Source organism: Eschrichtius robustus, chromosome 3 (assembly GCF_028021215.1).
Source record: "Eschrichtius robustus isolate mEscRob2 chromosome 3, mEscRob2.pri, whole genome shotgun sequence".
Lineage (NCBI taxonomy): Eukaryota > Metazoa > Chordata > Mammalia > Artiodactyla > Eschrichtiidae > Eschrichtius > Eschrichtius robustus.
In genome coordinates this window covers 125,268,475-125,286,278 of record NC_090826.1, presented here as the reverse complement: position 1 = coordinate 125,286,278, position 17,804 = coordinate 125,268,475, and the positions used below count along the sequence as shown (strand labels likewise).

General features: G+C 46.1%; 2 protein-coding genes across 2 annotated transcripts in view; both read left to right on the top strand.

Moving 5' to 3' along the window:
- Window positions 1–17,804, top strand: part of CD247 (CD247 molecule) — a 79,273-nt gene that overhangs the window by 14,515 nt on the left and 46,954 nt on the right. The gene's annotated exons all lie outside the window — the stretch shown is intronic.
- Window positions 7,496–8,199, top strand: LOC137761427 (V-type proton ATPase subunit e 1-like). The gene is made up of 2 exons (XM_068538357.1): window positions 7,496–7,637; window positions 7,992–8,199. The coding sequence occupies exons 1-2, from the start codon at window positions 7,496–7,498 to the stop codon at window positions 8,099–8,101; spliced, it is 252 nt and encodes an 83-aa protein (XP_068394458.1). The 3' UTR covers window positions 8,102–8,199.

Sequence of the window (17,804 nt, the reverse complement as noted above, 5' to 3'; positions counted from 1 at the left end):
CCTACAAGACAGCAGGCTGTCTGAGGGCCTTGCTTCGCAAGACCTACTCTCCTGCAGCCTCTGGGAGAAGATAAAGTCAGCACTCCTCCCAGAATCCTGTCAGGAGCAAGGCAGACAGTGGACAGGCAAAAAGAAAGCTAAATACACACACACACACACACACACACACACACACACACACACATACACACACACACAGAGCCAGAGTGCTTTTTATTGGTATAAAATAAAAGTGTAATGAACAAACAAGTGACCCAAATTCCGTATATTATTAGTACATATAAGTTCAGAAAATGCCTTATATATGTAAATTATACCGCAACAAAACTGCTTTTTAAAAAAGAAAATATCAGCCACATACAAGGGGACCTTCCCCTGCTAGATGAGGCCCTTGGAAAGTTTTGTGGAGGAGAATATTATAACAACACTTAAAATATACTTAGGAGAGTGTTATCGAATCATTTAGTAATGCAAGGGTTCATTTTCTAATTTAGCTATTTTCATGAGCGTGAATTTTCACTTATTGGATTATCATAGCATAGACAGACACATTTAATTTTCTTAAGGAGGGATGTGCCCAGATTTTCCTGTCAGTTGTTCGCCAATGGACGACCTCCCTGGGGTGAGCAGGATTGACCCCTTGGACTTGGAAGAATTTCCTTTTAAGAGCTTTCTGTGATGCGGCTCTACCTGGGTGTCTCACCTCTCTGCCTGGCACCCCATTCATGACTAAGAGAGACAGATAAATTACCTCTTTGTGCAGATAACTCAACGGCATCTTAAACATCTCTGCTGGGACTGCCCCGGGGCCATGGTGACCACAGGACAGTGACCCGCTGATCCAATGCCCTGGCAGCCAAACTCACCTCTAGTCATGACAGGGCATCTGTTAGGTTAATCTAGCTGGAGAGAGAAGACTAAAACCAATGAGAGAAAAATCAGGTAATCTTTCTATGAGTGAAGAGGGTATGTTTTAACGATACATTTCCTTGTCGGAAATATTATCAGAGATAGAAATAAAATGCAGAGCATAGCCGTGCCTTCATTCCTCCTAAATGTATTTTCTGAGGAAGCACTATTACACGTCGGGTGCTGCACCGTGATAAATCCCAGCTGCTGTGCTTGGAGAACGCACAGTTTCGAGGGCTGATAGATGTATCCGAATAATCTGGTAAAGTGATATGAGCTGCAGTAACAGTTAACACTTGTTGAGAGGATCTTGTTTTCTGTGTTGTTTACATGCATTAGGTCAGCTAATCCTGTGGGACTTTTATTGGTGTCCTCATTATGCAGGTGGGGAGCTGAGGCCCAGGGGTACAAAGCTGGCAGAGCTGGACTTTGGCCCCAGTTAACCTGGCCCCCACCGTGAACCATGTTGCCTCTGGGTGCGGGATAAGAGCCTACATTTGTCATGAACTTAGAGGGAGGAGTTGAGGTTTGCCACAAAAAGTTGGAAAAGGGCAGATCTGGTGTTAGGAACAGGATGTCTTACCTCAGGAAATCAGGAAACACCAGCTAGGGCTCTTAGTAGTCCCCTGCCCACCCCTGGAAACTCATTCCCCACCCTCAGGATGGTTCTGGGATGAGAGCCTGGGGGCACCTTCCACTCATGGCCCTTGGGACTGAGACACGTAACCCACCCCCACTCCAGGCCCAGTACTGACTTGCCTCCCTGGGACCAGCTGCTCACATGAGCTAACCTTCCTCATCTAAAGGAGCTGACTCCTAAAGGCCTTGTTCACTGAAGTTTATAACAAAGAGATTGTTTCCCAAACTGTGTTCTGCAAGATAGGAATGCGGTACCACAGAAAAAAGGGACAGAAGTATTGGAAACGCTAGTCTGAGTGAACTCAAGGAAGGTTTTGTTTGTTGTTGTTTCACTGCAGGACTTGTCAGAACCTTCTCTCTGCAAATGTGCCTTACACATCCCCAGGAGGAAGAGAGGGAGATATAGCATGCAGTGCTGTGCTAATTGATTTGATCCCATTTGGCGTTTATTTTTTCAGGGAACCTCTATTAAATGGCCTACAGAATACAGATCGAGAAAAGCTCAATGGAGGACTGTACTGAGTGGTTCAAAATGTGAGGGCTATCAGAAAGCTAGGCTGGAGGAGTAAAGGGATGCACTTTGGGGTCAGGGGATTTGAATGGATAGGACTTAATGCAAAGCAGAGGAGAGGAAGACACCCCAGGAAAGGGAAGTATATATCAAAGGCATGACAGCAGCATGAGTGCAAATGCCCAGGTAAGGGCTTAGAAGCTCCGGCCCTTTTGAGCAGCTCTCATGCCCTACTCACACCTCCATGACAATCAGGACAGGCAAATGATTGGGGGGACATTTTGGGGCACTGATTGGCAGGATTGTTCCAATGAAAAGAGGGGCCAATGATACTTTACTCTTCTTACATAACCGATGTATTAAATTCTGCAACAGAAACTTCCAAAAGCAGAGGAAAGTTTAGCACGTCCTTTGTAGTGGGCGGTGCCTGTTCATACCACGTTGGCCTCCCCCTCAGCACCTGGCCTGCCTTCCAGCTGTCGCCATCTGCACCTCGTTGCCCGAGGCCTAGCTCTGGCCCTGGAGTCCGCTCCACCCTGGGCACCTACAGGCTGCCCGTGCAGGAGAATTAATGCCCTGCTGGGGCAGCCCTCAGCCAGTGACTGAATTCTCACCCACAAGGCTGTGCCGTCACGTGTGGTAACTCTGCACTCCCTGTTCCATGCTGTTTCCTCGAATTTGCCAGCATGATGAAGCCCTGTTGTTAACAGGGGTAACTAGCCAATAAGGCTCCCTTTATTGAGTTCCTTCCTGTTCCTGCCAGACTCCCGCACGTATTTACAATATCCATTTCCTAGGGCTGCTGTAACCAAGTACCGCAAACTGGTTGGCTTAAAAAGCAGATATTGATTCTCTCACAGTTCTGGAGGTTAGAAGTCCAAAATCAGTGTGTTAGCAGGGTTGGTTCCTTCTGAGAGGGAATCTGTTCCATGCCTCTCCCCTAGCTTCTGGCTGTTTCCTGGCAATTTTTGGCACTCCTTGGCTTGTAGATGCATCACCCTGATCTCTGTCTCCATCTCCACATGGCCCAGTCTGTCTTTGTGTCCAAACATCCTCTTTTTATAAGGACACAGTCCTATTGGATTAGAGCCCACTCCAGTGACCTCATCTTAACTTGAGCATCTGCCAACACGTTATTTCCAAATAAGATCACATTCACAGGTACTGAGTAGGGGGAAGGGGGGTTAGGACTTCAACAGTCTTTTGCAGGGCACAATTCAATCCATAACACCTACCAATGCTTCCTGGGAACATCTCCCAAATAAAGTACCTGTATTCCAATCTTTGTCTCAGGGTCTGCTTCTGGAAGAACCCAAACTAAGACACCCTTTTGAAAACAGTACCTCAGGGGTACAGAGACATTGTGAAACTTCCCAAGTACCATGTAACAAGTCCCTTGCTGAAATTATGATTTGAGTCATCATTTTAATTTCTTACCTAAATACAAGAAGATGCTTCTCAACTTCTCCTAAGACTATCTGGAAGAGTTGTTTCTATGATGGCTCGATTTATTTGTTTTGAACACTGATTGTCATTCACCATGATGTGGCTCAATGAGGAAGGGAAAGAGACATGTTAAATGCACCGGGGTCTTTGCCATTAGGTATCTCTAAGGGAAGGACACTTCTAGCTCAAGGCATAGGTGTTCGTTTCCAGCCCGGTTGACTGTCAAGCTCCTGCGGAATTGACTGGTGTAGATGCAGACTGTGGGGTTGCTGGGCCAACTTGGTCCCCTCCCTCCCTCCGGAAGATGGAATAAACATGTCAGAGGGGAGGGTGCTTCCCATCTCAGGAGCACCGGGGTTGCCCTTTAGAAAAACATCGCCAGCACATTCTGCAATCTCGAAATGAATCTGAATGGTAATTCAAGAGGCAGGGCTTGTTCTGGATTTTGAGACAGTTCTTCTACCTGCTCCAGACCCTCCTTTCCCAAGCTCCATCTCGACTCCACATAGCAGTGGTCTGGATGGCAGAGGGACCCTGACAGGAGGAAGGGCTAGGGTGGCAGCTGTGGCTGACACCTCCTGCCTTCTGTGTGGTCTCCTTGGCTGGTGAAGGAAGAACAGACGAATTTGTGTTTCCAGGTCACAGCTGCCGGGGGCCCCGGCTGTGAGGCAGGGTTGTTCCAGTTCAGTTCTGAGTCAAGAAATGCTTCAAACATGTTCTTCTTGGCAAGAGTCACCAGGAATTGGCCATTGCTCTGTAGCTTTCTGCAGTCCATGAGCATTTGAGAAACTGGATGAGGGCCCTGACTGCAAGGAAAGGCCTTGTGAGTGTGTTTTAGTTAAGAATAAATTTTGACTCTAGTGAGACATGCTTGTTTACAAACACAGGTATGTAGACCAGGACTAGGGATGACCTTGATTTTCTCTGCTGTTGCAAGAAGATTGTGTGTGTGTGTGTGTGTGTGTGTGTGAGAGAGAGAGAATTAGGAGGCAGGAAAGGGACAAGAAGATGTATTAAAAGGATATTCATGGCAAAGAAAGTAATTTCTAGGATTCCTTTTCTCTTCTTGCTAGCGCCCAGCGCCTCAGGGAGCTCTGGGCTGTGGGTGTGGGAGGTTGTGAGAGGACAGTGTTGACTAGAAGCAGCACAGCTTTTATTCTACTGCTGGAAAACGGCCCCCTCCTTTGTGAGAGAAGGCCACTCTGTGAGGTTCACATCGTCAACAAGGAGTCCTTCTTGCTCAGCTGATTCAGGAGAAAGGAACCACATCCTGAAGCAGAACCGTCTTCATTTATTTCAGATTCTTTCCCTTGTTGCCAACTTTCCATTTACCTTTAACTTCCATCTCTAACGATGTTTATCGCGTGCCTGCGTGCACCCGGTGTTTCCACATAGGGTCCCATCACAAAGCCCATTCAGTCTTATGACAACCCCATGAGGTACTCGGCATCAGTACTGCATTTTATGGGTGAGAAAACAGAAGCTCTAAGAGACTAGTCTCAGGACTTGTCGTTAGTAAGTGGTGCCGCCTAAGTTTGATGCCTGCCATTGCCAGGGCCCTCACTGTGCTGAGCTCCACCATGAATACGACTGCAGGAAGAGGTGCCATCAGAGGAGGGGGCTATGGTGTGGGATGCTGAGACCAGGTTTGAATCTCTCTCTGAGCGATTAGGGCGCTCCTGACCACATGTCTCCCCACAGGCTTTTTTTTAAAAAATATTTATTTATTTATTTATTTATTTATTTATTTATGGCTGTGTTGGGTCTTCGTTTCTGTGCGAGGACTTTCTCTAGTTGTGGCAAGCGGGGGCCACTCTTCATCGCGGTGCACGGGCCTCTCACTATCGCGGCCTCTCTTGTTGCAGATCACAGGCTCCAGATGCGCAAGCTCAGTAATTGTGGCCCACGGGCCCAGCCGCTCCGCGGCATGTGGGATCTTCCTAGACCAGGGCTCGAACCCGTGTCCCCTGCTTTGGCAGGCAGATTCTCAACCACTGCGCCACCAGGGAAGCCCCCTCCCCATAGGCTTTAAGACAGACCTGCCTCAGGCTCTCTCCCTGGGGCACAGGGACAACCACCAAGCCACCTGCAGCCTGTACCTCCTGCCAAGCACCATTTGCAGTTGCTCAGGGCCCACCCATTGACGTGTGGTAACGGGGTTGGATGCAATTGATCGAGGGCTGCTGGTAAACACTTACTGGATGTTCTGAATGGGTCCGGGAGTGGTTAATCCTAGGAAAGGCCTGTCCTCTGGCCAAGTCCCTTCCCCAGGGCTAGCTGGTCATGACTAATGTGCGATGTGGTCTTCCCTCACATGGGGAGGATGGTTTCTCAGACTCTCCTCTATCCTTCTTGGCGTTGCTCAGACCCCATCTCTGCTTTGAAGCCTTTGCAGCCCACCCAGCCCGCAATAATCCCTCCCTTCACTGAACTCCTCAGGCTTTCACCGTCTGCCCCTCTCAATCAATGGTGAAGAGCATGGGTTCTGGAGTCACACTTACTGGGTTCAGAGTCTACTTTCGGTACTTTCCAGTTGGGTGTCCTTGAGGAAAATAAAGGCTTTCTGGATCTGGGGCTCTTCATCTGTTTAATGTGGGTAATGATACCTACCTCAGAGGGGTTTAGTGAGGAACAAAGTCTTTAATGCATGAAAAGTGTTGGGCTTGGTGTGCAGCACATGAACAGCTGATATACACCAGCTCGTAAGGTTAGTGCCCTGGGCTGTCGTTGATTGCTGATTCACATCATCATTCAACTCTTGTATTATTAATTAACTTTTTATGTATGCAGTTACACGTTGCTTTTCCAAGTGAAAGATTCTGGAGGCAAGGGCCCTGACATTGTTTATGTTCTTTTTATACCTCAAGTATTTACCATTGGACTCTCTCGAATGAAACCCAGTGGTTAAGCAGAGCTCAGCAAACTTTTTCTCCAAAGGACCATATGGTAAACATTTTAGGCTTATGGGCCACAGGTCTCTTTCACAACTACTCAACTCTGCTGGAGTAACACAAAGCAGCCATGGACGATATGCAAGCCAGTAAGCATGGCGACGTTCCAAAAAGCTTTGTTTACAAGCAGGCAGCTGCCCAGATTTGGGTCATAGGCCATATTTTGCCACCCCTGGTTAAGAACAATGGGATCAGAAGTCAGATGCTTGGGTCCAAATCCACCTCCACTACTTCGTATGCCTAGTTTTCCAGCTCTGCGTCTGAAAGGAGGCCCTGTCAGTAAGTGTCTGCCCATCTCTGCCTGATCCCAGCCCATAGTACCAGGGAGACACCTGAGGTGCCCTCCTTAGGCAGCTGCACAGCTGGAGTGGGTGGTTGGCTTCTGTAAGCAGATAGCACAGGTGTGAGCTTAAAACAAAAAATGGCCTACATTTGCTGGGGGAGTATCTTCAAGGTCGATAGCTCTCTCACTAAAGTGAAATGGAAACCCCAATGTGATTTGGCTGGCCTGAGTGATAAATGCACTTGCTATTATTCTCTGATTCGCTCTGTTCATGGAGAGTTTAGTCACAGGAGTTTCTATTCTCAGGAACTCACAGCACATCACAACACACAGCTTAATTGTCCTCATAATAATTCTGCCCTGCATAACAAACCTTTACAGGCAAGGGGTGGGGGGCAGTTATGAGAAATCATGTGTGTTAGAATTGCTATCCGTGCTTCCAGATCATCAGATAAAAGTTAATTAATAACACACGTACGTGTACAGGCCACCTCTCTAATCTTAAGTTCAGGTTATAATAAAAGGATGGCATATTCTATTTTCAACCTTTTTCAACCCTTGAAATTGTGTTGATTTTGAAAGTAAAAATCCAGCATCCTGTTAAGTTAAAGAAAGACAAAAACAGATGAGAAGTTATAGAGCAGTAAGAGTCTGGCTCAATGTGGTAAGAATTATTGTAGGACAAGAAAGCACTGGGACTTCCGGTAGGACCAAAGTGAGGCGGCGGGGCAGGGGCTGGCACCTCCTGCCGCAACCATGGCATATACCGGCCTCACCGTGCCTCTCGTCGTGATGAGTGTTTTCTGCGGCTTCGTCGGCTTCCTGGTGCCCTGGTTCATCCCTAAGGGTCCCAACCGGGAAGTTATCATCACCATGTTGATGACCTGTTCAGTTTGCTGCTATCTTTTTTAATTAATTAATTAATTTATTTATGGCTGTGTTGGGTCTTCGTTGCTGCGCGTGGGCTTTCTCTAGTTGCGGCGAGCAGGGGCTACTCTTCGTTGCAGTGCACGGGCTTCTCATTGCTGTGGCTTCTCTTGTTGCGGAGCACAGGCTCTAGGCGCACGGGCTTCAGTAGTTCTGGCACACGGGCTTCAGTAGCTGTGGCTCACAGACTCTAGAGCGCAGGCTCAGTAGTCGTGGTGCATGGACTTAGTTGCTCTGTGGCACGTGGGATCTTCCCGGACCAGGGATCGAACCCGTGTCCCCTGCATTGGCAGGCAGATTCTTAACCACTGCGCCACCAGGGAAGCCCGCTGCTATCTCTTTTGGCTGATTGCAGTTCTGGCCCAACTCAACCCTCTCTTTAGACCACAGTTGAAAAATGAAACCATCTGGTACCTCAAGCATCACTGGCCTTGAGGAAGAAGACCTGCTCTCCAGTGCTCAGTCATTGAGGTCACAAAGAAAACTCCTCTAGATGCAAAATCACCTCCATACCCAGACCACCTTCCTTGAGTTGCCCGCTTTGGCCGTCAGCTGCCTTAAACATTCACACAACATTTGAATATTTATTCTACAAAGCAGTATTTTTTCCTGTCACCTTTTTTACACTTTGATGAATGATGTGCCTATTGAATCTAAACTGTGCTGCCTCTATAAAATGTTTATGTACCCTTCCGAGATAGAAAATGCTGTTCTTCTGAGAAATGACATTACTCTCTCCTTGGGAACTGTGGATCTGAAGATGGCTCCTGCCTGCTTACAATATGAGAATCAGCGACGTGTTTAAAAACTGTTACATGACAATAAGACTCCAGTGGGGCAGTCAGTAGGAGAACATGTTCAGAGGGAAAATCTGTCCCACCAGAACTATACCAAAGTATATTTTCAGGATGAATTTCTTATTTCTGCCCTCTTTTGGAATAAATTATTTTTCTGCTTTCTATGGAGGAAAAAAAAAAAAAAAAGAAAAACCAGAATTGGGTAATGTCAAGATCTCATCATCGGGGAAATGGAAAGCTACATCATAAACATCGTCTGCCTAATCATCCCAAGCCTTCTCATTGTAACGAATGTATTGTCTTCTCAGAGGCAGTAATCTCCTTTGGGACATGAGTAAAATAAGTTGAATTCTGTTTCCCTTTCATGATATAATGAGTATTTCTCCAGTGCAGCATAAGAAATAGAATATCACCCAGGAGAAACTTACATAGGCAGTGATAATGTGAAAAAATCTAATAAAGAAAACCCACATGCCCCATGGAGGAGAAGCCCTCTGTGTGTGTGATCGTCATCTTGTGAGTGGTTCGATCACACTTTATAGTTTTGCCAAGTGCTTTAATGTAAATTACTTCATGAAAAATTCACATCCCTTTGAAATGTATAGGTTAGCCCCCTTTTATTGGTGGAGAAGCTAAAGCTTAAAAAAGATAAGTGATTTGCTCAAGATTAGTTATTGGTAGAGCTGGAAATTGAATTCTATTCTTCTGGGTCCAAATCCAAGCTCTTCTCCCAGAAAGTTACGTGCGGACAGGTTGTAGGTATATCTGTGGCCTGGAGCGGTGGCACTTTTTTTTTTTTTTTTGAGTGGAAACTGCCTGCGACACTCTTTTATTTATTTATTTTTCCTTTAAGGCTACAGAAAATCTGCACATAGACAAGGCAATTCTTTTCTTATAGAAAAGAATACACTCAACTAAAATTTGCACATGAGCTTCCATTATTACACTTACTTTCATTTTCTATTTATTTTCCTCTTAGAGGTCAAATTTTCCATTCCTGATTTTAACCCAAAGAAGGGTTAAGTAAATTCCATGGCCCACTCTCGAAGAAGGCAAACTGGAAAAAATATACAATGCCAAATGACTAGCCTAACAGGGTGTGGTCACCTTGGTCACCACTAATTCTTGTACAGTTTAACCCTAGCGACAATTTTGCAGGAACAAAATAGCTACTGTTTTTGATATTTGGTCTCCAGGTGTGTCAAATACCTTTTGATTGAGTGCTCGGAGCAGGGCTTTTCAACCTCTGCACTGTGGCATATGGGGCTGGATAATTCTTTGCTGTGGGAGGCAGTCCTGTGCATTGTAGTACATTTAGCAGAATCCCTGCCCTCCAGCCACTAGATGCCCATAGCACCTCCAAGTTGTGATAACCCAAAATGTCTTCAGATGTTGCCAAAATCCTAGGGGGCAAAATCTGCCCCTGGTTGAGAACCGGTGGATTAAAGTCATCATTTTTGTGGGTTAATCACTCATTGATGGGTTAGGCCCTGATGGACAATCTAGTCTGACTTCATTTTGGTCATTAAGTTGACCAGCACAGGAGGCTAGCAATAGATCCATTGCTATTCACTTTCCCCCACAGGGTTGCCCTGTGAGAATGGCTTTTTGACAGCTCTTCCCAAGGGCAACAGCTATAAATCATGGAAAGCAGCCACTTGACATTGGGTATCCACAGTTGGCAAGTGCCTCCTTCCGTCTTCCATTTGCATTTCCATCCAGATTGTGGGACTGAGGGAGGTCAGTTTCAGCAGGAAGTGGAAAGTGCATAGATTTATGAGGCAACCAGACCTAAATCGAAATTCTGGCTTTATCACTACCTAGCTAGGTGACCCTGGGCAAGTGACTGTACCTCTCTGAAACTGTCTGCTCCTTTATAAAATCAAAATAACTCTACCTACCTTAAAGAATTTGGGAATTAAAGATAATGTGTGTAAAAGGCTCAGATGGAGCTAGGCACATAGTAGCACTGTAATAAATGTTTTCTATTACTATAAATAAAAAAAGAATGAATGCCTGAACAGATAAAGTTAGAAATGTCAAACGGAGTGTCTGCCAGTGGCCAGGTCTGTCTGGGCTAATCTCAAGTGTTTTCTGATGATCTCTGAAGCATGTGCCCATCTCTAGCTCCCTCAAGGCCCTCTCCACCTGTTCTCTCTCCAATGTCCCTGTTCCTCTGACTCTTAAGGGACCTGAGTGTTCCAGAACAAATGGTCGGAAAGGTGTGGATTCATGTAGAAATATGTCAAAGCATTGTTGGTTTTAGCAGCTGATCTGTTCTGGGGTGAGAAAAACAACCAAAGTCACTAAGCCACAGAGGGATAGAAATGTGAACAGATGGGCAGATGGGAAGGCAGCTCTTGACCTGAGCAGCACAGAAGTCGCTGCCCTGGCCAGGGCTGGAGGAGAGGCTGAGGGACAGGAAGGGTGGCAGAGAGCTGCCACGGCCAGGATCCCAAGGCCAAGCTGCTAGCACCCATCACACATCTGCAACAGGGTCTATACTAGGCACCAAGGAGAAAGGACCAGACCCTCAATAGAATATTTGGTCAGGACAGGCCTGGGTAAAATGATAAAGGAGACTTTTTTAGTACCATCTCTCTTCCCCTCTGCATCATGGAATTTATGCTTGGTAAAGAAGCTAGGAGATCTCCTTTGTCCTAATCCCTTTAGTTCACTGGCCCCAAGAAAGGAGGTAGCAGAATCATGAAGCTGGTGGTTGAGCCAGAAAGGTGCTGGAGGTGGAATTCAGGTCATGGATGGGGTTCGGTGCCCCTTCTATAGGGAGTTCCAGGTTTGTTCCAATTGACAGTTTGTGGTTCTAGATCTTCAGCCCAGGATGGACTCCCAGCCCAGTGCTCCTTCCCCCATCCCTGTGTCTTATTTTAACTCTAAATTCTAGGATAATAGGTATCCAAGGAGATCAGTACTGTTTCCAAATCAAATACCAGCAATATTTACAATCTTTGTGTCCTTATTTACTTGATGCTGCCCCTAAAAGTAGTAATTCACCACCAAGAAACGTTCTCCTGTCCTAGAATACTAAAGAAAATGAGAAATAAGCAAAAGATGACTTGGAAGTCAGCAATTCTACCGCATCCTATTTAAAACTGGGTGGATTTTATTACCTGCTTTTAGAACCTACAACACACACACTTTTATTTATTTTATTTTTGGCTGCGTTGGGTCTTCGTTGCTGCACACGGGCTTTCTCTAGTTGTGGTGAGCGTGGGCTACTCTTCGTTGCAGTGCACGTTGCAGTGGCTTCTCTTGTTGCGGCACACGGGCTCAATAGTTGTGGCTCGCGGGCTCTAGAGTGCAGGCTCAGTAGCTGTGGTGTACGGGCTTTGCTCCCTGGTATATGGGATCTTCCCAGACCAGGGATCGAACCTGTGTCCCCTGCATTCTTAACCACCGGGCCAACAGAGAAGCCCAACACACACACTTTAAAACACAACATTTTTCATATTTGAATGATTACAAGGTCAAAGCATACTTATTGTGGAAAACTTAGTAAATATAGAAAAGAACAAAGAGAAGACAAAAATCATTTTAAAAAATTTTGCTACCAAGACTCATTAGTATGTTGGTGACTATCCTTCGAGGTTTGAATATGTGCATTTAGTTTTGTAACTTTTTTTCACTGAACAATAAATCATAGCCATCTTTCCTTCTTGTTAAGTATTTCTCTATATCAATTTTAGTGCCCATAGAGTGCCATAATTTATGCCACCACTGCCTATTGTTGGACATTTAAATGGCTTCACATTTTGATGCATTATGAACAGTGCTGCTGTGGGCATTCCTGTGCATATATCTATATCCACATTTGGGGTTAGTTCCTTGGAATAAATTCCCGGCGGTAGACTTGCTATGTCTCCCCTCCCCTCAGTGTCCCTGCTTCCTGGAGCCTGCCTCTGGTGCATTCATGGGCCCAAACTTTGCATCACCCATCTTCCTCGTGAAGCTTCCTAAACTCCAGGCCTATCTCCATCTGTTGGAGATCTCACGTGTGACAGGGTACACATCACACCCCTCCTGGCCTGCTCTCCAAAGGGCAGAGCTGATGGCCATTTGTAACTATGGTGGTCAAGACCAAGAAGGGTTTCTCTTCCTCTCCTTATCAGTCAGACTTCTCCATTCCCCACTGACACCATTATCATCAGACATACTTCGTTAGGAAAAGGAAGGGAAGGCGGAAGATGTGGAAGAGGAATGAGAGAATGGAAGAGGAATGAGAGAATGGAAGAGAATTTGCAAAAAATACAGCAACAGAGTGACGAGTCTTGGCTCTGAAGGCAGACCATCAGCGTTCGAATCCTGCTCTGCCATATTCTAACTGTGTGACCTTGGGCATTTAACTTAACTTCTCAAAGCCTCAGCACCTCTATCTGTAAAATGAGTGCAATAACACCTATCTCATATGGCTGTTGTGAGGATCCAAAGACGTAATGCGTGTTAGCCCTTGACCCAGGGGCGACACTGAGAAAGAGCTTAACTAAGTAACATCTGTCTCTCTTTTTTTTTTTGCAGCTTTTTTGTTTTTTATTGAAGTATAGTTGATTTACAATGCTGTGCCAATCTCTGCTGTACAGCAAAGGGACTCAGTGTTACACATATAGACATTCTTTTTTTTAAATTTATTTATTTATTTATTTATATTTATTTTTGGCTGTGTTGGGTCTTCGTTTCTGTGCGAGGGCTTTCTCTAGTTGCAGCAAGTGGGGGCCACTCTTCATCGCGGTGCGCGGGCCTCTCACTATCGCGGCCTCTCTTGTTGCGGAGCACGGGCTCCAGACGCGCAGGCTCAGTAATTGTGGCTTATGGGCCCAGTTGCTCCGCGGCATGTGGGATCTTCCCAGACTAGGGCTCGAACCCGTGTCCCCTGCATTGGCAGGCAGATTCTCAACCACTGCACCACCGGGGAAGCCCCAGACAGTCTTTTTTAAATATTCTTTTCCATTATGGTTTATCCCAGGAGATTGGATGTTGTTCCCTGTGCTAGACAGTAGGACTTTGTTGCTTATCTATTCTAAATGTAATACATAGTTTGTATCTACCAACCCCAAATTCCCAGTCCATCCCTCTCCCTCCCCCCTCCCCCTTGGCAACCACAAGTCTGATCTCTATGTCGTAACAGCTGTCTCTTGATGCTTACTCTGTGAAGCAGAAAGGGGAAAGCTGGAGAAGGAAAGGGGAAGATGGAAAGAAAAGAGAAGAAAAATTAAGAAAATGGGGGGAGGGGAGGCAGGAAAGGTTTGAGGGTGGCAGTGGAATCATTTTCACCTGCCCAGAAGTGGAATATGTATGGAATCCAAAAAAATACCCAACCCCTTCCCCCCACCTGCCATTCCCCATCGCCTTCCTCTCTGCCCCCAGTAGACCCCATGGCATCCGGGGAACGAAGCCTTCTGTCACTGTGGGACCTGCTCCTCCAAGCTGACACCACGCTGGATGTCCCTGGACAAGACAGCTGGCTCAGCCTCCTTCCCTCACACCCACCCACCGCGGGGTCCCTTTGAGATGGATTTGAGTGGTTTCTCACACCCCACTTGGGGCAAAATGAACTGTCAGTTCAAGAAGAGGTTTTGGGGGGATGTGGTGTCCCCCACCTGGGGCTAACCCTGGCCAGGGAGGTTGCCGATGATTTGAAGCTGGAGACGACAGCCTACGTGAAGGGAGAGGGAAATTCCCCTCCGTGCTAGTAAGAGGCTTCACAGAGCTCACCAGCCTGTTGTTTTCTTGGTGGTTTTTTGTTTTTGTTTTTCTTCATACATATCAGCTTCTAAATTTTACAAGCTGTTGCCTACCTTTATCTCTGAAAGCAGTGGAACATGTTGGACTCAGAAAAGTAAGTGACAGTGCACGGGAGAATAATGGATGGGGTGATAGAGACAAGGTCTCCTGCTTTCCTCAGCGCTATGAGGGTTAAGCCTTTCTGTGGACAAGCAGGCTGCTCACCTCTTCTTTCTCTCCTCCTCCCTCACAGACGTGGAATGTGACAGTCTTAACGCCTAAGACAATTTTAACAGTATGTGCTTCTAAATTCCACACGCCCCTGCCATTTCTTATTGTGGTAAAATACTCATAAAACTTACCCCCTTAACCATTTTATGTAGACACTTAGTGGTATTGAGTATATTTGTATCACTGTGCAGCTACCACCATCTATCCATCCACAGAAGTCTTTTCATCTTGCAAAACTGAAACTCTGTACCCATTAAACAATAACTCTCCCTGCTCCCCTCCCCCCAGCTCCAGGCCACCACCATTCTACTCTGTGTCTGTATGAATTTGACTGCTCTAGGTACCTCATATAAGTGGAATCATACCGTATTGCTCCTAGTGTATCTGGCATATTTTACTTAGAATAATGTCCTCAAGAGTCACCCATGTTGTAACATGTGTCAGAATTTCCTTCCTTTTAGAGACTGAGTACTGTTCCATTGTATGTATATATCACATTTTGTTTATCCATTCATCTGTTGGTAAATACTTGGGTTGCTTCCACTTTTTGGCTAGTGTGAATAATGCTGTTATGATCATGGGTGTACAAATATCTCTCCTAGACTCTGCTTTCAGTTCTTTTGGGTACATACCCAGAAGTGGAGTTGCTGGATTGTGTGGTAGTTCTATTTTTAATTTTCTGAGGAACCGCCAAACTGTTTTCCACAGTGGCTGCACCATTTTGCATTCCCACCAATAATGCACAAGTGTTCCAATTTCTCCACATCCTCATCAATACTTGTTGTTTTCTATTTTTTGATAATAACCATTTTATTTAATTTATTTATTTATTTATTTATTTATTGGCTGTGCCGCACAGCATGTAGGATCTTAGTTCCCTGACCAGGGATCGAACCCGTGTTCCCTGCAGTGGAAGCACCGAGTCTTAACCACTGGACCTCCAGGGAAGCCCGATAATAGCCATTTTAATAGATGTGAGGTGGTCTAAATTTTTTTAAAAGGAAGAGAAGCCAAAGCTAGGATTTCAGAATTTATAAATATAGAATAAAATATACTATTTAAAAATGACAAGTTAATTTAACAAACTAATGAGTTTAACACATAAAAATGTAATAACTGCTTATGTAAGTTCCTTCTGAGATGTCAAAGGAGAAAAGAGAGAAAGAGAGGGGAAAACAGAAAGAATGGGAGAAGAAAAATTAAGTAAAATGGGGGCAAGATGAGGAGAAAAGGTGAAAGGGCTTTGAGGGCAGCACCTAGAATAATCTTTTTGGCATTGGGAGGCCACTGGCCCTCCAGATGCGCCCCAGCCCTCCCGCCTGTGTGTACGTATTTTTCTGAGGGACATGGGTTGCTTTCTGCAGTGGTTCTCTGTGCTGGGAGGGACACAAAGATGAACAAGCTGCTGTTCCTTACTTGGGCCAGAAGGTCAGAAAAAGGGGGTGGAGATGGGGGACATCTGGCGGCTACCCCGGCTCTGCGTCCCAGGCAGAGAGGCCGGCTTCCTTGCTGGGTCTGCCTGTCCCAACACCCCAGCTGGGGCACAGATCAGAGGCAGGGCTGGGTGGCATTCAATCTCGTGTTTCATGCACTTTTAAAGCCGCTTTTGAAGGAACGAATGCATCACGGTTCTTTCGTTTCAGGGAAAGCGCCTGTGAGAGAGCAGGAGGTGGGGAAAACTCAGAGCTGGGAGGGGCCGCCCTGGGCTTTGGTCCAACAAAGCCGCCGCTGCCCAGCAGCTGGGCTCTTGCCCTTTGAAAACCGATCGGCCAGGAACCCCTCGGCCTCTTTCCCTCGGGCCAGTCACATCACATTTTACAGATCTCAGGAAAGAAGACCCAAGTCCCTGTCCTCTGGGTTTGTGTCCTGGCATCCCCGACGTATCAGTTTTCTAGGCAAACACAGGCTCTAGGTGAACAGCAGCATTTTGCTTCTCTGGCCCCTGAACAGGGTCATGCTTCCATGGAATTCCACGACCAAACCAGATGAATAGAAAGAAAATGAGCAGAGCCGACTAAGTAGACAGGGCATTGCTGGTGTCTCAATGGGAGTGTCACCTATTCAACAAAGCAGGCAGGAAATCTTTAATTAACCCTGTTTCCAGACGCAAAAGCCCGTGATAACATTTCATCCTATTTGAATAGGTATTTTCAAAGAAGGCGATGTGGGAGCCCTTTTATTTTTGTTATTGGACTGCTAATTTAACACCATGTATATTTTAAACTGTCGTACAAGAACACAAAACCTGTACCTATAAACACAGAGGATGGGGGAAAATCCTTCTTGGAACTCTGCCTTCTCTCTTCCATTTTTATTCCACAGTGGCACATTCCTCTTGAGAAAATCCTGCCCTGGATTTTTATTAGTCTTTTGTAGGCAGTCAGGTATTAAAACCTCACAAATCCATTACGTGCTTCTCAGCCCTGCTTTCCAAGTTGCCTCTCCACGAGGTGTGGACTAATGAAATGGAGGGGGAAGCAGCTGTTTCTCCCTCTTAGAAGAGGCTGAGCCCAAAGACAGACCATCCTTCAGAGACCCTCAGGGCAGGCTTCCTCCCTGTACTCACCATATTCTTCCTGCCCCAAGTTTTAATTTAGAACTATTTGAATTACCAGAATATGCTCCCACATGTGGCATAAAAATATGTCTGCAGGGCTCCCCTGGTGGCGCAGTGGTTGAGAATCTGCCTGCCAATGCAGGGGACACGGGTTCGAGCCCTGGTCTGGGAAGATCCCACATGCTGCGGAGCAACTAAGCCCGTGAGCCACAATTGCTGAGCCTGCGCGTCTGGAGCCTGTGCTCCGCAACAAGAGAGGCCGTGACAGTGAGAGGCCCGCGCAACGCGATGAAGACTGGCCCCCGCTTGCCACAACTAGAGAAAGCCCTCGCACAGAAACGAAGACCCAACACAGCCGTAACTTAAAAAAATAATAAATTAAAAAAAAATGCCTGCACATATAGAAAGGGATATATTGGTTTTGCTCCATCAGAGAGGGTCTTTTTCTATTTTGTAAAAAAAGTCTCAAGATTACCATTATGTCATCTTAGCAATGAAATTGTTTAAAAATTTTTGTTAGTACATATGCTAATAATATCTTAGAGCCGTATTCTGATTTCCACTTTACAAGGCACTCTCATAGTATTATCTCGTCAGCGCCTCCTCACAAACCCTTTGAGAGAGGGATTGTCATTCCCACTTGACAGATGGGGAAACTGAGGTTCTGGGTGGCTGACTGAGTTCCTTAAGGGAACACAGCTAGAGAGCAATATTGTGGGACAAGGACCTGCATCTTCCAAGGCCCGGTCCAGTGCTCGTTCCCTTTGGCCCTGCTGCCTTGTCACAAAAAAACACTGGATAAAGCATTGTTGGAAGG